The 22148-nt window shown below is 38.3% G+C and overlaps 1 protein-coding gene across 1 annotated transcript in view; it reads right to left on the reverse strand.

Annotated features, from left to right (window-relative positions):
* Positions 1–21010, reverse strand: part of PRKX (protein kinase cAMP-dependent X-linked catalytic subunit) — a 55702-nt gene extending 34692 nt beyond the window's left edge. The window contains exon 1 of the mRNA XM_065638166.1: positions 20539–21010. Coding sequence (XP_065494238.1) covers positions 20539–20725 — 187 coding nt within the window. The 5' untranslated portion in view covers positions 20726–21010. The remainder of the gene's footprint in view (positions 1–20538) is intronic.
* Positions 21011–22148: the final 1138 nt, after the last annotated feature.

Genomic DNA, 22148 nt, shown 5'->3' on the forward strand with positions numbered 1-22148 from the left:
CAAAGAAAGTAATACATGAATGCATCACAATGTAAACAGAATCAGGCAAAGAGAAGGAAACCCAAAAAGATGAGTTCAATATTATTCCAGGTATCATCAAATCCCAGATTTTTGGCTATAAGATTCTTTCTGATTGTTAAAACAACATATATGCTATGACAGAAACATTTTATATTATAATCCAAAATGATGAATCCTGATCTCTCTTCAGATACTGTTTGATGTCGGGTCTGCTGTTATGAATATATGGCACCTGCTTCTTGATGTTGGGATTACTGCTAATTTTCAACTGGATGTCCCAGAAGCAGCCCAAGCTGAAAGGGTCCTCTAATTTTCTATGAAGACGAATATCTTGCAGTTTATCTCTGGTAGTACACAAATATTCAATTCTGGTAAATCATTAATACATAATTTTTCACTTATTCTATTAGATGATGAGCTAGAAGTGCTTCCCAGTGATTTTTTTTTTCCCCTCAATGAAAGTAAGAAGATGTAATACCTATGCAGGGACATACTAAATTGGAAAAACAGCTCTGTTTCTAAGTTTAATTGCCACAATCAAATCTGTACCCAAGAGGACAGCAATGTTTTCTCTCTCATTGTTTGTCACTACTTCTATATCCACTGTCAGTTTCCCTGTTTACAGGAAGCATTTACAAAAGTGACTTGGCTAGCTGCTTTACTCAGATTCAACATGGAGGTATTTAGTTTGGTTTTACACACACACAAATAAATAAACAAACCAATGATGTGTCACAAAGTCAAGGACAGACAAAAGCTTTTCAAATAACTTCAACTAAAGGCAACAGTCATTAAGGTCTTTAAAGTTTAAAACAGCACCTCTGTAGAAGATACACCACAGTTCAGGTACTTTATAATAGACTGTTCCAGTAGCTTTTGCTCTTGTCAGTTGCTACAGTTGAACATACTAGGTCCTATATGATGCTGCGTAAATACTGTATAGACAAAACTTAAAGTTATAGCCAAAGAAAACAGAAAATCTTAAAGCTGACCAGCCAAACAACTACAAAACATGGCTGCGCCCAAAACTCATGTTCTCATCTAATAAATAACATTTTGATGACTAAGAAACAAACACTTATGAATGCAATAATCTGTGAAGGATTTTAAAAGTCACTTTTTTCATAGAAGTTAAAGTTTCATGGAGTCTGATAAAGATCAGAGATACATGCCGCAGCATGGATCTAAACAGCAGCCTCCCTAAACTATGTGAAGCTAAACAGGGGTACTTCGTAGGTATCTAACACCTGATAGCCAATTTCCTTTCCAACCCAGAAATGTGTGCCTCTAACACTTTCACGATTTTTACATAATCAGCATATTTTTGTCTGTCCTGAAACTCGGCTCTTGCAGATTTCTTCCTTTGTTTTCTCTGAAAGAACCACTTGGTGCAAATCCATCTCATATTAATGCAAACAAAGTATCAGGCTTAATATCCTTGACTGTGTTCTTTTAAAAAGCAAACAAAAAAATATTGTTAAAGTACAAAGCTTTATTACTGCTGAACCAATGCAATAAAAGCTACATTGTTTGTACTTGACCGATTTCCTCCTTCACCAGTGCTGGACAGAAGCCTTTGCAGGACTCATACCTCTTACAGTACATTCCTTTCAATTACATTTCACTTCCATGTAAAGCAGTGCTAAAGGAGAAACAAATCAAGCGGGACATTTCACATAGTGCACAAAACCTGTATTTTTAAAAACTTCTGAAACAGATTATGTATTCACTGCTTAATATGGTATTTCTATAATGCTTTTCAAGTATAAGACTGAAGAGTAAATCATGTTGAACAGCTCCTGGATGAAGACAGATCAAAGACTGACAATTTAAATGCACTCAGCGCTTAGTTCTTTCGTATGTTTCAGGAAATAGCTACATAGGCAACTAAGAGAAAACAGTTCAAGATTACCTATTCCCTACTATTTCATGTGTTACCACAGAATTAGGCATAGGAGGCCCTAGTCCAGAAACACACTCGTATATGTATTTATGGACACGTATACCAGCAAAGCTGAGATCTAGCTATGAAGGCCAGGTTGAAATCCAGACACAGTAATATTCAGAAAGCAAATTCTACCAAATTAAGAGTGAAATTAAACTTCTGTGGCAGCCAATACCTACTTTTCCAGGGTTTTTTTTAAGTTTAACCTATTTTTCATTCAGACTTTTGACTTCCATTTTTTAAAATTCACTGACTTTGAGCTAACTCAGGATAACAAAAGAACAAAGAAAAACCTCTGGACATTCACATTGAAGACAAAGTCTGTCCACTGAGTAGAAGTTAAAGGCCTTGAAGCATCAGAAAGTTTGTTCTTCACATTATACCTTCAAACCTTAAGACTGATATTTTTTAAAAACGACAAACTGGAGTTCTTTCTTTTTTGAAAGACAGAAGATTACCACAGAGGACCATGTAGCCGCATTTAATCTCTTTATGGTTGGACATATGGCTGGACACAATGGACATACATTGTGAAAGGCTGTTATTGTTCTTGGCCTGTTGCAATTTATGGTGAGAACTTATAAAAAGTCTTTTCCAGTACAAAAAACCAGCAGTAGTAAAGTTACAGGCTAACACTGTACAAGCAGTAACCAACCAGCTCATCTGTACCCCCAAATACAAGCTGAAATACTTTCTCTTCAGACACCTTGAGTTGGAACTTCCTCACGCATTACAGAGCTTATCTTTAGACTAGCCAGGTGGAATCCTTTCCAAGTCAGAGGGGAGAAAAAAAGGCACTTCTATATTCCACTGAGCAGTTTTACACATCCACTTTAAGAATCCAGAAGTACCTATTTTTCTCTGCTGATTATAAAGTGATTTTACACATGTAGGTTTGATAGTCATTTAGTACATAGGTCTACATTCAGATAGATGAAACCAGCCTTGAAGTTTCATGGACCGATAAGTGCATGTGCGATTTCATGACATGGAAATTATTGAGACATAAAATGCTAATTTGTATAAGGAAGTATACATCAATGAGGTTTGAAAAAGAATTGTTAGCAACTCACTAAATTCTTCATACATGTCACCAGAACCATGCCAAATGATAACTCGACAACTCTATAATCTTCAGCACTGTGACACAAGTAAAACTTAGTGGCACAGTATCACAAATGTGCTATTAAAAAGTCAGCTCACTCATCTGGCTTTTTTGTTTTTAAATACTGATATAGCTAATAAACAGATACTACACACAAGAAAGAAGAGATGCAGTTTTTTACAAATAATTATAGCTCAAGCCACATTGAATTTGCAACCTTGCGTTTAGCCATATAATCTGTAATTTTACACATGCTGTTCAAGTTTACACAGCACAAGAGTATTAGAAGATACTTGAAACTACTGTTATGTTTACTTTACACTTGAGCTGTTACACAGGCAAAAACAGAAAAAAAGATTTCTGATGCAACTAAGCCCTTTTCTGAAAATCTTATTTAGTTTGATCTTTGTTTGGAATGGGTTGTACTGACCACTAAAGATTTTATTATAATATTCACAAAGGACTTAATTTTATAACAGCAAAATTAATACCTTCCTGAAAGAATCAAATAATTTCTTTGCCTCTATAAGGTATGAACAGTGTGCTGGGCCACTGAGACCCTGTATTCCATCTTCCTTAAATTAAGTTTTACAAAACAAAATCAAAATACAAGACAGTAAGGATCTTCTCCTAAAACACTATTTCAATCTAGACCAAGTACTGCAAATGGATTTATTTCTGGTTAAAGGTTAACGTATGGAGAATTCATGAGTGGAACAAAGTATTCCTCAAAGGGAAGGGTTTGTTTATATTCATAAGGCAGTATCAACTGATATTCCTGAGAGACTACAGAGTAAAGAGGCATTATGTATCTAGAATTTACTTCACATGTTTATCACCTTCCCAAGTTCTCTCATACTACACTACCAAAAAGTAGTGTAACACTGTTTAAGGAAAGGTGGTGAAATCACTATTCTTTGGCACTAGAACAGACATAATAATATTCTCCACATAAAGAGCTATTAAGTGATAAAAAGGAAGTAACTCTAGAATATCTAAATAAAGTTATACCTGATATGGAACTGGAACAAACACACTAACAAATATTAAGTTTCAAATTCCCAGTCTCCAAATTCCATGCTCAAATATCAATTAAACATTGCAGAACAAAATCTCTATAGTGCCCAGGAATTACATTACTGATAGAAGCAAATACTGAAAATATTCTTTGTGTTAATACCTAATGTTACTGAGGACATGCCAATTTTAATTTAGCAATTATGTTTAGTGTAAACATTTAAATACCCTAGCAGAAAATGACTGTGGTCTTTAAATTTTTCACACTATTCAGGATTGTTTAGACCACTACATTGTTTTTTTTCGCTATAACGTAGAAACATAAATCTAAATTCCATTAAAATTCTGTTCTGTTTTCTAACTGAAACACAGAATGGATAAATTAATTTTTTTCTGTTTTTACTATGCAGCTTCTTAATAGGAAAGAAAAGTCATTCTACGAAGTTTCCAGTTTGAAGCCAGCTGCCCTTGTTAGTTTTATACACACACTTTCCTTTCCGTTCCATCTCCAAACCAGATCCAGTCTCTGTCCAGCATTATACCTCTGAATATCATACCCAAGAAACCCATCCAAGCCAACAAATAAGATTTTAAATAGAAGGTTGCACATAACTGACAATTATTTAAATGGACAAAGATGAACCAGGATGAGACCATTTGAGAATTTATGAAAGAGTACACCCACATAGCCTGCAAATAAATTCCTTTCATGAAACTACCTTGATTTTCAAAGTGACTCAAGAAATACACTGTACAAGAAAATGGAAATCAAGAGGTGAATGGGTTGCTACCACCAATACTAAAGTAGGTTTCAGAGGCTATGGAATATATCATGACAATATGACTAATTTTGCAACAGTAGGAATAGACTTTTTGTCTGATTTGTGCTGGACATTGTCGCTCTACAATATTTCCTTTTTGTTGGTTTGTGTGGGTTTGTTTGTTTTAAAGTATAAAATCATTTAAGGTACAACATTTTAACACCACTTGCAATACATATAGTTTGCTAATTTCCTACATCTGAAAACACAAGTGGGAAGATGCAGTATGTCACGAACAGGAAAGGATATAGGTGAATCTGATAAACGATAAATTCTTCCCTATCCAAAACCAAGACTGACATACAAAATTATGGAAATGAGTCTCATTTGGAATGACTATTAGCTGCTCCTGAACAAAAATATTTAGAGAGTAAATATATATATATAAAAAATAAAGAATTTACGGATTTGAAATTATTCATGAGTCACAATATGAAACAGAGAATTCTTCATACAGTCACATGGAGAACGAAGAGAAGGATAAGGTTCAAAATTAAACACCAGTAACACAAGGAAATAAAATATTCTACAGTACATATGGTTCAATCACATGTTGGCCAAGGCTTTTAAGATTCTTTGAAGGACGCTTTGTTTGGACACGTGAGCACAACTTAACTTGCCTCTATTTACACCTAGCAAGCTGCAATATTCACTCCTAAATTTCCAAGCTAATACAAACAATGGAGAAGAGCTAAGCTTATTACTTCTTGCAATATTTATATCAAATTGCAGGTAAGTTCAGATGTATTTTATATTATTTGATAGCTAGTTTTCTATAATGACCAACTTACCCAATATAAAATATCATGTGTAGTGTGAGAATGCTTAAAACTAATAAAATCAAAACCCTTACTGCAGAACACTATTACTTCCACTAATGGCACAGTATATGCTTCTTTAAATTGTATATAATATCTCGAAATACAGATTGAGTGTCAGTTCTGATGGCAATTTTGTTCAAATTGATGATTTCTAAATTGTTTACAAGTAGCGCTTTCTTAAATATTAACTGTCAATTAAAAGACTGGCTCCATTAAAATAAAAATTAAAAAAGTTACCTCATCCTCATGTTGTAGAATTTGAACAATACCATGGGCAAAAAATCTGTATAAATCCAGAAGGACAACAGCAGGCAGGTATATGAGCACATAGTCTACACAAATCTTTCTATAAGGCCCAAGAGCTTGCCACCAAATCTGAAAGCACTTTCAACACCGTTAAACAAAATTTAGTTTAGTTTTTAAACGCATTGAGAAGACCACATAACTCTTCACACCTTAAATTTAGGGTGATAAAAGTCCTTACTAATGACCCAGTGTTCACCACTCACCTCAAATTGCAGAATCTCAGCCTAACAATTCATTGGATTCACTCACTAACATGACGGTGACTAAGTGGCAAATCACTTAACATGTGCACAAGAGAAGTCAATTAAGATGTTAAAAACTGCATTTCAGGACGATTGTTTGGACAATACACTGACTCAATACACATGAACAGCTCTCTACCCTAAATGGACTGGCTAATCTAAACAATGCCTCAAACTGAAAACAAAGCTTTAAAAAGAAAGAAAAAAAGCTTTAAAACACCAAAACAAAACTCTCCATTATCTATGACAGTCAAAAGCATCAGGAGATCAGAACCTTAAGATCTAAAACTGATCAGTCCATTATTAATGTTACCTGGTCACACCCTTTCTCACAAACCTCTACCCAAGAATTTAACTTTTACCTAAAGTGTATTTAGAATACCGCATGGAAACCTATTTTCAGCACTGAAGATTTATCAAGTGCTCTATTCCACAAGCCTCGAGTAGTTATTTTCCAGATCTTAACTCATAATACTCTGTATGCTCATAAAGACTACCAAGTGTATTATACTGTAGTAGTAATAGTAAAGTCTACTGGATGGACCCATCATATCACAGTCACAGCTATGAGCTAGTCAGCCACAGAGAGCCCTTTTTATGTCTGCAGTGTTCTCACTTTCCAGTCACAGAAAGCAGTTAGTCATTAATACTCAAATCTTGAAAATAAACCCAAGCTCTCTTTATTCATAAGGATATTTTATTTTAGATTTTCATTGTTTTCACTCTGCTATCCTATGTTTGTCTTCATCATACATCAGATTTCTTAGCAACACATACCCATGTACCTGGATATACAGATATATAATATATACATACACATATGTCCATTTACTCAACCACAGGTTAATTTATTTTGTTGTTTACTGCTATAGTTGCTTCTCACTTCCACTCTCCCCCATTCTCTCACCCCATAAAATCTCAGAATTAATTGTCTGAACCTAGTCTGACATATTTAAAAACAGGATCACAGTCTGTGGCAAAGAGAGCAATGAACAGCAAATCCAACACTGCCTTGATAGGATAGATTAAATTACAGCTAATTGAATTCATGAGCTGTAGTTCACACGCCAAGAATACTTGACACTCCCTTGTAGACTCTGTTTTCTAAAACTATAGCATCACCGTTTACTAAGAGGTTCACTCACTATTATAGTTGACAAAGCATAACCTTCAACAGAAATGATTTTTAATTATTCATTTTAAAGAATAAGCACTTAAATATAAATTATAATTCAGGACTTACTCTTAAATAAATAGCACACAAGCACTAAAGTTAGAAGGCAGGCCAGATAGAAGGGTTATAAAAGAACATGAAATCCATCTATCTTGGCCAGGTCATCAGTTCATATATAACCCAAATCAGTTGCAAGCGAAACTTACTGTATCTGACAGTTATTAGTTCATCATCCATGAACAGTTTTTACAGAAACTGAAGCATGTTAAGTTTTTAGCAGCGAAGATAAAAGGCATACTTCTGCCCTGAAGAAAGATGAAATATGTTAGATATATTCAGCATTTACAGCTCTACGAAGTGAACTGCAGTTTATTTCAGATGCTTGCACGTTTCCTAGGAACAAGTAACAGTCTCAGAAGACAGGAAAGAGACTGATGAAATTATTATTATTATTATCATTATGATTTCATATATAAGAGGTCCTATCAATAAGAGGTACTATCAATGTTTAAAGAGTCCCTAAGCACCTGTTTTCACTGTACTGCCTTTTATAGTCAAGTTTACCAAGTTCCTTAATCTTTAATATGAGGCCCGTGTATGACATGCAAAACTTCAGAGATGATTGTACTTTATGGTAAATTATTCAATAGTTTGCACCCAAAAAAAAAGGATTTGACTTGCTTATAAGACTAAATCAACTATGCTATGGAAGGATCTCCAAAGCAAACTGATTAAACAGTACAGCTTTTTTCCTTCTCACTGCTCTCCTGTTCCCGCAAGAGTCTTAGGATTTCTATGTTGGTTTTGGAGGTCGTTTTTTTGTTTGGTTTTTGTTTGGTTTTGTTTGTTTGTGTTTGGGGTTTTTTGGTATGGTTTTGTTGTGTTCCTTTGTGGGTTCTTTGTGGTGTTTTGGGGGTTTTTGTTGTTATTGTTGGTTTTTTTGTTGTTTTGGGGTTTTTTTTGTGGTGGGTGTGTGTAGGTGGTGGGGTTGTTTGTTTGGTTGTTGTTTGGTTGGTTTTTTTCTATTACTACAATCATTGCTTAATTTTATTTCAAGAATCATATTACAGATAACCAAGGGAGGCCAAGCAACAAAGCTGTGTTTGCTCTCAAACAATGCAGCTCCTAACAACTCTATCAAAAAGCCAATTAGGCTAGAAATCACAACTACTCAGAGTATCTGAGTTCTGAATCTCTGCCTAGCTGTTACATCCAATTGCCAGCAGAAGAATTCTTTCTTCCTACAAATACTTTAAATGCCAAAACACACGGAGATTAGGGGTTAATTAATGTGTTTTATTACAGAAGATGAACTGGCAATATTTCATACAAGAATGCTCAACTTCAGGATATCAGTGAATCCACAGCTGGCTTATTTCCACATAAAGTTGCTGACATCGCACACTCAATAATAACTAACAACTACAGGTTCAGATATACCTACCAAATCAAGCACTAGTAACATTTGTTTCTTCACATGCAGCCATTTCTAACACCCAATCATGCTCCTTGCTAGACTTAAGACTCTGTTCTACTTGTTTTGCTCTGAAAAGAAACAATATCGAGGAAACACAAACCTACTTAAACAAAATTAGTATCTCAAAACAGTGTTAAGTCTCCTTATCCTATCCTCTTTTTGCAAAATAATTTTAAAATAGGAATTCCAACATTCTGACTAATAACTATGCAACCAAATCCTACTTTAGTTTTATATTAAATGAGTTTACCTGCAGACTTGTCAGAAAAAAAAAAATAGATTGCTGAGGGACTTGGCTAATTAGCCACAAAGCCACCTGTCTTCGAGTTTCCCATTTTACACTGTTGTTTCTCTATTTACAGTTAGCATGTATTGCAAGCTCTTCTCAACAGAAAGAATTCACTGGTCAGTAACATCACCTGCATATAGTACAATTCATACATATTTCATGTTAAAAGAATAGCAAAAATCCTTGCTAAGTAGGATTTTGAGATTCTATTTCTCCACTTGCCTCTGATGCCAGTCTCGTTGAATATTTATGGAATTACATTCTAGTCACATCTTATGCTCAACTTCTGCTCACAAAATAAAATCAAGTTACACCTTTTTTTTTTTTCCTTTTTTTTTGGGGGGGGCGGGGGTGGAAGGGAAAGGCATAATTATGAAATCTAAATGATATTTTGGATGTCAAATACTGTTATTTTATAAAATGCACTAACTCACTCAAATTGTCCTATCACAGATTTCCAGAGCATTGTTTTCCCAGAATTATCCAAAATCAAGCCAACCAGCCTGTACTCTACCTCACAACCGATGCTGCAGTAGGAGCATTGAAAAATTCAGGTCTACCTAACAAAGTGGCAAAAAATTATCTCCAATGTCACCAAAACAAATATTTCAGCTTACAATAATTCGAGCATTGCAGATAAAGAATTGACATAATTCTAGAAACTCTCTTCACTTTGACATTTAGAACAAAGGCTAAAGTTTGGTCTATTAAACACTGAAAAGGGATGGTTTTCATAGGTTTTACAGCATTAGGAAAGGATATGCCTCAATCTGTTTCTGCTTCTCAACTGATGAAGGATGAAATGTATACAACTGAAATTTTAAAAATTAACTTCAAAAACCACTCCCCTCTCCCCCCCCCCCAAATATATTTTCATGCCTTTTAAAATTTTTGCATTAACTTTGGTGTTAGTTTTTTTAGGGTTTTTTTTCAGATTCCTTCCAAATCTCTTCTCAGTTACTTTGTTTTAATTCTAATGGTTCTGTCTTCTAGGACACACTGTCTTTCTCCCTGCTTCTTTCCAGCTGCCTTTTCTAGGGAAAAAAAAAAAAAACACACAAACACAAAAAACAAACAAACAAAACAACAATCAAGTAACCAAACCAACTTTAATCAAGGAAAATTTTCCATTAACAGATGCAAGGAATTACTGCTACTCACTTTGGAATTACTAGAAGACATGAACAAAGCTTTTACATAGAAGAATTTGAATTAACTTGCAGTACTGGGAAACTTTTAGAAATAGTTTTAAATGTATTATATCCCAAATGACATTATTTCAAAAAATATTAATGAATGAGCAATTTCTACATATACAGTTGCTAATGTGAATTTATTTTAAGTGGACTGAACTATGTCGGCCACGAAAAAAGGAGGAAGAATATGTTGTTGAGTCAGTATAACTTCTGTATCTACCACTTCCAAGTGTTAATAACTGGCTTGGCTAAATAGAGACATACTGTAGAAGTCTTCACAGGTCTTTGACAGTCACAAAAGTCAGAGTGAGCTAAATGGCCTCGGAACACTAATTCAGCATACCAACATGCAACCTGAAACATTTTGATGAAAGATGGGACAAGAATCCCAGTTTAGAAACAGCCTGACGAGCAGCTGTCCTCATTGTTCATTTTCCAGGGACAGACATGGAGTTACCCACTAATCTTCCTGAAAACAAACTAAAATTTTACAATGCATACTCTGAAGTTATTTTTGGTAGACCATGCAAATTAAAACTGTACAGGCTATCATCTCCTGCACACAAGGAGCTGTAGGAAGCCAACACCAAGCTGGAGGGAAGAGGTCTGAGGCTACATGTCTGTCATCAGTTTTGGGGCAAGTGGCTAAAGGAGTTAGCTATTATAACTATTATAGTTCCCAGAAATTTCACATAAACACGGTCAGTTCCCAGCCTCTCATTTTTTCATATTCACCATCCATATAGCTATTACAGTGCATCTTAATTAGTAGATCAGCAAAGTAAAAATCTTACACCCAGTTTAGCCTGTGTTTGAAGTGTTTATGGAGGGATAGCTCCTCTCTTAACATCTACCTAAACAATTTTAGAGCATTTAATTTACTGACTGGAGTAATACCTGAGAGACATAAGAAGCACTACTAACTAGACATTTTCCTTTAATCCACAGAGCTCACTGCACCTTCAACAATAATGGCAGTGTCATTACCGTAAATATATCAGGTTGCTCAGGGAGTCCCCTTATTCCCCAATACAAACAGAACAACACTTCAGCAAGAGCCAAGAACGCTGTGAAAGAAGTTACATTTTAATGAAGAACCATACCAAAATTCAAAAAATAATGCAATAGTGGGCACCTTAAATAGTCACTTTACATGAGCTCGGTAACAAATCATTACATCGTTGTTAAGAACCGTGAAAAAATAAAAGAAAAATCCCAAACTTTGACAGCTCCACATGCTTTCCTCTTGTATTAGGCAATGTCATAGATTATACAGTCACATCTTCCAGGGAAAATAACATATTGCATTGATAGCTTTAGTGTTTTTTTAAAAGTATGCATTAGACAATGCCAAGGGTATGCAATAAAAACAAATGCGCATCTAAGTCACAGATTACAACTGTTAATAATAGTTTATGTTATATAGCTCTTCTGCCTCGAGTTGCCTTTCCCAAGTACTCCAATAAATACAAAATACAAATAATTACACCTGAGTTGTCGCAAATTGCATGGTAGAAACAAATTAACAAATATCAGATGTGTGATCTTTCATGAAAAATTAGCTCAGAATCAGCACCTTAAGGAAATAAAAAATATTTGACACCAAAAAAATTGCTACATGCCATAGATTCTGTATGAATAGTCTGTAGAAACAAAGATCTGCTAAATGTGATAGCCAACTAAGAAGTCCTATATATGCAAAAGAAAGTGAGCAGAAGACTTTTCCATATTCTCACTCTTTCTATATCAAGCTGTACAATTGTAGAACTTGTTTTATAAATGTATATTAATTTATATATATATATGCATATATATAATTTATAATCCAAATGAGAAAGTGGTAGGTTGATATTCAAACTGAATATCCAGAAGAGAAACAAGAGCGAAGAAGATTTTATGTAAAAAGTAGTCTGTTTTAGACACCATACCCTGTTGGCATAAGCACTATGAAATACACTGCAAACCAAATAAAACCACATAGCCAATCTACTTTTACTTTGGTATTAAATAAACACTCCCTAACAAATAAAGAGTCACAAGATTAGAAATGCAGACACCTCACAACATATTCAAATTGCCTGAGAGGTGCAGTTCAGATTTACTCAACCATAATTATGTCCAACTGAGCTGGACCGTTGAGGGTCAAAGCAAGACTTTGGGAACGGTTCCACTGACCAGATCAACCCAAGAGACAAGTCTACGATTCCATCACCATTGGTATTATACAGAAATACGTTATACCATGCAGTTTAGTGACGTGGAAACAATGCTTCCTTCATTAATTTTAATGTGTTCCGGTTATAAATAAATAAATAACAAACACACACTAGCAATTTGTCTCAGGTGAAGCATATCAAAACACACCAATTGATTCACTGGAGAAAAATGACAACACATTTACACAAAAGTTACTGTCAATCAATTAATAGACCAGCTATCAACTGCTCCAAGTTGAGATGGGAGTGAAGAAAGCAGGCAGCAGAGTGGAAAATTTTCATGAACAAATGCCACAGATCTCCACAATTTAAGATCAGATAGGGCAGCTGTCAAAATTTACCAAAAGAAAATGTGAGTGTCTACACATTTGAAGAGCAACTCTGAAACGCAAATATCCTCAAACTACCTTCAAATAGGTATAGGTACTGATATAAATCTTTCAGTATGAGCACTACACAGCAGCTCAAGGAAGCTTATTTTACTAACACAAAAGCACAAGCACTTGAGCCATACAACTAAAGTTGTAGTGAAATGATGTGAAAACAGTTTCTCTCTCATATAGGTATGTCTAAAAAAAAGAACTGTACTTGTATGTTCTACAATGTAGATATGTCCAGAAGAGCACATTCTGAACACTTCTAGTATGCTACGGCTCACAGTTTCAACATTATTTTTCCCTGTTCCAGTGATCTTTGACCTTTCAAAGAGTTTAGGCATTACATAGAACAGTTAAGTTGCTTATACTGAATTGTAAAAACACAGTATCTAGAGTTCAGTAAGACTGTGGCCCTTAAACTGTGTAATCCTCATAATGAGAGTGCTATTCTAATATTTTCAGAATGCTCTTCAGAGTAGAATAAGGTATTTTCTTCAAGTTCAAAGAAGTTTTCCAAAACGATAAATCTATTATTCTCAGATTTTTTTTTTTTTAAATTATCAGCAGGTTCAGGGCAAAATTGCTCACAGAAACACCATATCTATTTCACACTCTGTCCCTCTAAGCCTTTAGAAGAAAACAAACATCACACACTGCTTCAGAGATAACATCTTGTCAAGCATCATCCCCTGAAACTCCTCAAGAAAGAAGTCTTTAATTTGCCAACTTACAGTCTTATCATCACAACTGAAACTATTTCAATACCCTTGAATATATTATTTACCCAAAATAAAATGGTAAGTGTAATACCAAGGGCAAAAATGTAAACATTTCTTTTAACAAAATTAACAACGCAAAATTACAATTATCCACAGAAAGACAATGAGACTTATGTGTGTTTTGTATATTTTCTCATTCTGTAACATTCCATTCACTTTCCAAATATAATATATTATGTTAACGACATCCACAATTTCTTCGTTCATTTGAAAGATAGACTTCCTGTGGGAAAACAGAAATATGGTCTAATTTTGAGAACTGCTCTTCCCTATCACTTGAATATCCCAGGTGCAAACTAATACACAGTACTCAGCAAAATTTTACTTGCCAACATCTTTGAAGCTGCTAAAAAGCCTCCGACACTGTAGAAATGGGAAGATGATTTCCCAAGTAAAGACACTGTGTTAAACTAGTCACGAGTAGTACAAGCTACTGCTGAAGATGTTTTACACTGGTAAGTATCAACAGTAAGAGCATTATATTGTTTAACCTAAACTAATTTAAGAACAGGTTATGCCCAGACAAGTCCTTTCAAAGTAAACACACAGTTCCCATCTTCACAAAAATTCACTCTTCATTGTTGTATACATGTCTATGCCTTTCATAACAAACAAAAGTGGTATTACTGGATTTATTATTAGTGGTAATACAAACTCCACCACCCTTTTCATTCTTCTGATATTTATATATTGCATATCACCCTTAAAGTGGACCAAGCCAGGATTAAATGCAGTTTAGCTTGGAATTTGTTTGCATAAGTTTTCATTATGTAAAATCCAAAATAGAAAGACATCCATCTCCAAAAGGCTGCTCTCCCTGTCCACTACAAACAGTCCAGACATGCAAATTCAGGAACCTCAACAGAGAAAAGGTGAGTCAACCCCTAAGAGCCTACATGCTGTCAACCACCAGTGTTTCAAGTTCATATTCCTCCCTTTGAAGAACGGGAAAGAAAAAAAATTAATTCAAATTTCTACTTCTCTTCAGGTTTCCTATCTTTTCAGTTTGGGCTGACACACAACACTTGATGGAAGAATTTTTCAACAGTATCTTCACCTGGAAGATAAGTTTTATTTAAGCATAAACTTGGCAGGGGGGAGGTCTAGTGTTAGGAGCTTTTGATTTTGTGGGAGAAAAGTTTTGCATGCTTTTTATTTCTGAAACATTAGCACTAGTTGGATTCCAGATTATTTGTTAATTTGCACTGCAACAGTCACTCTTGGGCATCTCTGGCCTATTTACAGAAGCTAACAAATTACTTATCTTCAAGAAGCATATTTGAGTGTCAAAGCCCATTCTATAGCCTACAATCAAGTTCACAGCATCAGAGGAAAAAATACTGAATTTCTTTCTACAATCAGATACCTAAATAAGAACAAGGAAAAATAAACAGGTAACAGGCAAACACTAGCCATTTACCTCAACACTGATGACAGAAAAGCAGAAATGTGAACTTTCAGTTTTCACATGTTCAGACTTCTTCCACATTCTCTCACTTTTTTGACCTTTCTGAATGATAAAAAATAATATTTGTTTCAATCCATTTTTTGCAACGTAATGAGAACAAGAACCTTATGGGAAAGAACCTGTTGCTGCCTACTCCACAATAAACATTATGCTACTGAAATTCACCTCAGCAGTGGATAACAGGAAAAGCAAGAAAAGAAAGCTGAGTCACACCTGGTCATTTTCTCCCTAGATCATCAGCTATAACAATACCAGGGATTTATTTTGGGACAAGTATGATCTTGTGAGAGGGAAAAATGAGGCAAGAAAGACATTCCACAGACAGAGTGAAAACAAAATGCAAGTCATTTAGCTTTATGACTAAAGTCTCAAAGTTGTACAAATGTAATGGTGAATTCAGGTCAACATTACAGTCACAACATTCAGACCATGTTTTCTTTCAAAACTTGTGGTATTCGAGGACACTGCCAAGTAAAATAACGGATTATTATTTATCATTTCAGTATCAAGAAAAGGTGACAGAACAGGAAAAAATGCTCATACACCCCTTAGGATATAATACTTTAAATAGGTGAAGACCTCAGTAGTGTAACCAAAAATAACACTTGGTAAGAAACAGAACTAATTTGAGCCTCTTTAAAAAAAAAAAAAAAAAAGCCAACAGTGTTCCTTAACTAGTAAAGAAGAACTTAGTTATTCCAGTGCATAATTTTTTACTTAGACTATACACAGGGAAAACAGTACTGTAATGTCCCAGGCAGGAGCAGTTTCCTTCTTAAAGCATCAGACTACAGTCCTGTAGTTTCTGTCCTGCTGATATAATGCCATTTGAAATATATTTGGCTAGCATATTTTGTGTGTCTACACGGTGAAATTAAGTATTTAAAAATGTGTTATGCCTCACTTTTCCCATGTACTTTTTAAAATTTTCCCATGCTCATAAAAATTAAAATAGTGGTTGGCCCAATTTTTTATTCTGCATTTATTTAGCGTAAAACACTTCCTGGGAACAGTCCTTTTAAAGAATCTTTTAACATGAAAATACTATTAAAATATTTCAATCAATTGAATAGATTTACAAAACCCTATTTACATTTATAAAGCCTGCTATGGAATTCATTTCACTTTGAAAAATGGGCAAGAAACAGATCTCACAGTAAAGAGGGCAAGAAGTTTGTCATCTTTCTTTTCCTAGCATTCTTTTCCTTCCCCCTTCCCTATTACCATACATTTCATTTGGGAGCATAAATTTTGTTTTCCCAACTTCACCTACCCAAAAGTGAAGAAATACCTTCTGGTTTCCTCATACTTATTCTAGTTTACCTGAATTACATTATAGCATGATTAAACATTTACTATCTTCACTTCAGGACATATGTCAGGTGTGCAACTGCAGCCAATCTGGCTACTGCAATAGAAAGGCTGCTCTTTTTAAATGCTCATCAAAAGTAAGGATAATTCAGAAACTGTGCCACAAGTGTTCATAGTCCCTGTCTTCCACCAACAAGACCTACCAAAACTTTGAAATGGGTTTAGATAAGCATGGGTGGGTCATGAACTTTCAGCAGCTGAATTCCAACAAACATGGTGGTCATGGCATATACATTTTTGCCTCTGTGCAGCACAGAACTTCCTCAGTTTTAGCACAGCCACGTATGTAAATTCAACTGAGATTCACAGAATATTTCAGCCTGGTCTGAGCAGCAGTTTCTGAGCATGCTGAGAAAACACTTATATTTCAACCTCCTTCAAAAGGAAAATGATCTTAAAAAGAAAAATGGACAACCAGGCACCTTCAATAGTTCCAGAGCAAGAGTCCTCACCTTTCATAGAAGAGGATTAGTTAAAAAAAACCCATTCACTTTAAAGGTTAAAAGCCACATCTTCAACCTCTCAGGAAGTACCCTCAAAGAAAAATTCTTCCTGTTTAACCTCTCTTAGTGCCAGAAACCAGTATGCACCCCACTCCTGTGCGCTCCCTAATCCCATAACTTCACTTTATTGACTAAATATTAGGGTACTTCCCCCAAAAGCATACTAGACACTCTAGCCTCTGTTCCCAATGTCTTTTACCAAAGGGCCCACAAACACCAAAACAAACGTTGAGGCCTGGGGTGGTTGGGGGAGAGAAATGTCCTCCCAATCATTATGCTAAACTGTTCCCCCCTTATGCTCTTTCTCCCCTCACAGTGAGCTTTTTGCTAAACGAGGCACAGTGTCCAACAGAAATCACAGAACATGTCCAGTCCAGCCTGCATTACGCTGGTGGGGTTGAGAGATTTTAATCCTCTTGGACTATGAAGAATATTTAAAACAGCAGCTATTATATTCAAAGCAGGTACTGCTTCCAATTTTTTTTTTTTCTTCACATAAACTTTATTCCATCCTCCAAGAGAAGGTGCCTAAAGTCAGGGATGAGCAGAGTCTCACAAGACATGAATGTCATTTTGTTACCTTAAATATTACTCATAAACAGTTGTAAGAGCATGGAGCTCGCCTTTCTATTTTGCCACTTTCTCAAGCTGGTAGTTTCCAAGGCCACACTGTTTCTAAGCCTGGATATGTCTATAAGCAACAATGGTTCTAGTAGAGAAGATGTCAGAACTTCTGTTCCTGTAATTTCTGGCTATCCCACTCCCCTCCGCAAACATCTCCAAATATCTCAGAGCACATAGCTTTTGAGAACTTCAGCAGAAAGAAAATGGCTATTATCACATCAAACTGCAGATGACTCTAAATTGCTGTAGTGAAATTGATGTCAATACATTAATGTCATCTGTGCATGGAGATCAAAATGGAGGATGGGGTAATACAGACTTAAACCACTGCAAAAAAAAAAGTATATATGCTCTTTAAGTACATGTGAAATAAACCTAAACTGTACTTAACTAACTTAATTCTAAAAGGTTTAAGCCAAACAAAAAAAAAGAGCTTTTCAAGCTGAAGTATCTACATAGTATTCTGCACTTATTTAACTTGCAGCCCACTTAATTCAGGAATGCAACGCAGCACGTTAATAGGTGTGTACAGAGCAGCCCAACCTCACGCAGAGTTACTGGCTCAGATCTCAGCTGCACTACAGACACATTAGCACAGCACTGCATCTTTTACAAATTCTGCCACTCAGGAACAGGTGCGTGTTCAGTTTCAGTATCACTTTGAGGCTGCTGTATTGCTTCCTGGTCAGGCAACAGATCCCTTCCTTCCTCACAGCCTTCTATTGAGGTGCATAGACATGTCATAAATCCATTTTAAAACCAACTTACAATAAGCCAGCTCAGCTTCTTTGATAAGGTAAGGCCTTCTGTATTTATCTGTGCACATTTTTATATCCTTCAACTTCTACATTTTGTCTCCCTTCTTTCTACAAAGCAACCAATGCCACAGTTCATAAGAGATGCAAAGAATGGTCATCTTCTCACAGAGCTATTTGAGAAAAGAAGAAAAAAATCTAGCTGGGGAAGACAGAAAAGGAAAGGCAACTGTTCTTTAAGTATTCTGTTTGTGTCCTGATAGGCAGCTATCTGCTCCTTTAACATTTTATTCTCTTCTCTGTGTCTTCATATCAAGAAGTCTCAGTATTTTTAAGTCTCTCTTTATACCTTGTGGCATCACAACTCTCCTCTTCCTTAACTTCTAAGGATCACCTTAAAGAACACTCCAAAAAGCCACACTGCTTAAAATGACACCAAGATTATTTCCACATTTCTTCATTGCCCTCAGGAAGATTTCCATGACTATTATCCTTTCTTTAAAAATTACTATTTTTCTGCAACCTATGCTTCACTTTAAGTCATAATCCTCTGTGATGACAATTGTATCCACAGCAACTAGTCATGATGTAACAAACAAGACCAACTACTTCTGGTAAAAAAAAAAAAGCATCACAAACCTTCCGAGTAGTCTCTTAATAACCTTAATTAATTCCATAATAAAATGCCTGTTCGCATTCCAAATTGGAAAAATCATCTCAAAAAACAACACACTTAAAGAGAAGATAATGTGATCTTCACTGATCACAACATTCTCAGGCCTTTTCAACTCCATTTCTAAAGACCTACTAAAACCATCAAATTCACTGAGAAAGGGTCTAAATTGCATCTTTTTGGCTGAAGAGAGCTTAAGGCAAATCAAGATTCACAGCACTTACTGGAATAAATCTATCCAAAATCATGTCACAGTCCTATAAAGAAAAAAGAATACAACTTCCATATAGTTGAACATACAATCCTTCAAACCAGGTGCAAAAATGGATGTAACTATACACAGGATCAAACACAATGCACAGATAGATACAGTGGATATGAACACAATGAACATCATCACTGATGTTTGAAATGCCAATTTATTGAACACACGCATTTACTGCGCAATGTTGCTGATTATGAGCAGTTAAGTGTAGTAGATGCTAGATGTAACCTTGCCTTCTACCAAAATTCTACGCATGCAAAGCATCTTTGCACGAATATTCAGGGCCACAGTGTGGTGGGGCTCTGAAACACACTTAGCTGTATTCAGTTAACCTGTCTCATCTCTTCACCGTCCTGACAACTACATTTATACGATGAATTTTATATCATGATGCAGGTAAATTAAGTTAAACCAGATAAATGAGGTTTTACACGAAAAGGTCTTCAGCAGTAACTGCCCCCGCCCCACAGACAGGCCAAACCTGGTGACGGGCTCGTTCAGCTGCACACCAAAAACCACGATGACCTCGTAGACAGAGACGGTGCCTCTGGCAGCACAGGGCCCGGTCAGTGCTCCCGCCCCCCACCACGCCGGGGACAGACAACGCCGACAGCCTCCCGCGGGCTCCCAACACAGCCCCCCAACTGCGCCGAGGCTGCAGCGCAGCAACCGCGGGCAGCCCTGCGCCGCCGAGCAGCCGTAACACCGGCCGGCGGCCCCCACCCAGCGCCGCCGGTGTGTGTGTGCGTGTGGAGCGGGGCGGCGGGGATCGCCCCCAACGGCACCTGCCGGCCGTTAAACGGCCGACGGTCCAAGCCCGCTGCCTCGGAACGGGCCCACAACGCCCAGCGGCCGCGGCTCCGGGGGAAAGAAAGGAGCGGAGGAGGGGCGTTCCCAAAAAGAGAGGGCGCCCGGGAAGGCAAAGGTGCAGCCGGCCGCTGGGCTATCTCCGAAGACCGCGCCCGGCGGGGTGACGGCGGGGAGCGCCCAACGCCGCCCGCCCTCCTTCCCGCCGGGCACGGCCGCAGGCAGGCACCTGGGCAGCTCCTTTGTTCCTGCCCGGTCCCGCCGCCTCAGCGCTTCCCGCACTCACCCACAGTGGCCAGGGTCTCCAGGTCCTCCAGCTTGTAGGCGGCGGGCTCGGGCGCGGCGGGCGAGCCGGGGCCGGCGGGGCTGGGGACCGGCGCGGCGGGCTGAGGCGCGGCCAGCCCCGCCGCCGCCACCGCCTCACCGCCGCTCTTCGACCCCATTTTGGCCTTGGCGGCGCTGAAGGCGTCCATGGGGCCGAGTGGGCGCCCCGCGGCCGCTCAGCACATGGAGAGAGGCGAGCCGGGCCGGCGAGGGGAACGGGAAGCAGAGGGAGCGGCGGAGACGCAAAGTTTCGGTCTTCAGCAGGCGGGCTGGCTGCGCCCCGGGGCTGGAGCCCGTTCCCGCCTCTGAGGGGGCGCGGAGCCCTTCAGCATCGCGGACAGCCGCCGCGCCGCCCGCCTCTCGCAGCAGGGACCGCCGCGCAGACAATGGCGAGGGTGAGCTGAGCCGCGCCGTGCTGTGCCGTGCCGAGCCGCGCCACACGCGGGGCGGAGGGGCGGGGTTTGGTTCCTGCCGCTGCGGCACGGTCCCGCGAACGGCTGGCGGGGCGGGGAGGCGGGGAGGCGCGGCCCCGCCGCACGGCGGGAGCGCGGAGCTCGCCCTCTGCCGCGGGCACGGCCCGGGGGTGTCTGGTAACGCGGGTGTCCTCTGCTCGTCCTTCTCCAGGGCCGCCTCCCGCCGGAGAGGCAGCGCGGCTCTGTTGCGGGGTGGGGATTGTGTGCGTGTGGGCACTGGCGGCTGCCCCCGCGCTCCCTCCGTGCTGCAGCTGCCGGGGGACAGAGGAAGGTCCCGCCCGCTCCCCGCGGAAAGTTAAAAATGATTGATGGGGCCTGAGCGCAGCGGCTTCCCGGTCCACCTCGTTTCGCACTGACAGCTCTGGGAACACGGGAGCGCGTGTTGGAGCAACTCGGGTGTCGTGGGGTTAGCGAGTGTCCCACACCCGCACATGTCAAAGGGTTTTTCACGCGTCATGTTACTCTTTGTTTTCAAGCAGGTGTAGGTATTGCAATGGCCACAGCCCCTCCGCGTTCCCCGTTCAAGCCTGCAGGATACGGAGGTGGCTGGGGATGGCTGGCGGGTGCGCTGAGCTGCGTCGAGATGAGCTGAGGAGGCAGCGAATGTAGCAGCTCTTAAGTACCGAACACAGCTCTTTACAAGGCGATCGAGAGACTGTTGACGATTATACTGAAAGACAGGGAAAATTGGTGTATGAGCCAAGTCACTGAGAAGCGTTTGTGTCAAAATTCGGAAGGAAATCCTAATTTTTTCCATGCCTTGTTCAGGCCCGGTTTTACACAGTTCACAGATGTGCTCCAATGAGCAGAGTATCTGTAAAGCTGATGTGTAAATCATGTCAAAAAGGTAGCATTTTGCATCTCCTTTTTGTTAAATGTGAAAACATGGGAGTGTAAGGCCTACTAGTTTCTGTGTTGAGTAGTTTCAATAATAATGAGAAATAATTATATACGCGTATGCTAAAAATAAGTGTAAATATATAAAATAAGAGTTATAAATTTGTGTACATCTTTCCCAAAATTTAGGAGATCCTTACAGTGTTCCTTATAGTCACAATAATCAGAGAATGTGACATGTATTTTTATCTTTTAGCTTGTT

This window comes from Caloenas nicobarica, chromosome 1, assembly GCF_036013445.1.
Source record: "Caloenas nicobarica isolate bCalNic1 chromosome 1, bCalNic1.hap1, whole genome shotgun sequence".
NCBI lineage: Eukaryota > Metazoa > Chordata > Aves > Columbiformes > Columbidae > Caloenas > Caloenas nicobarica.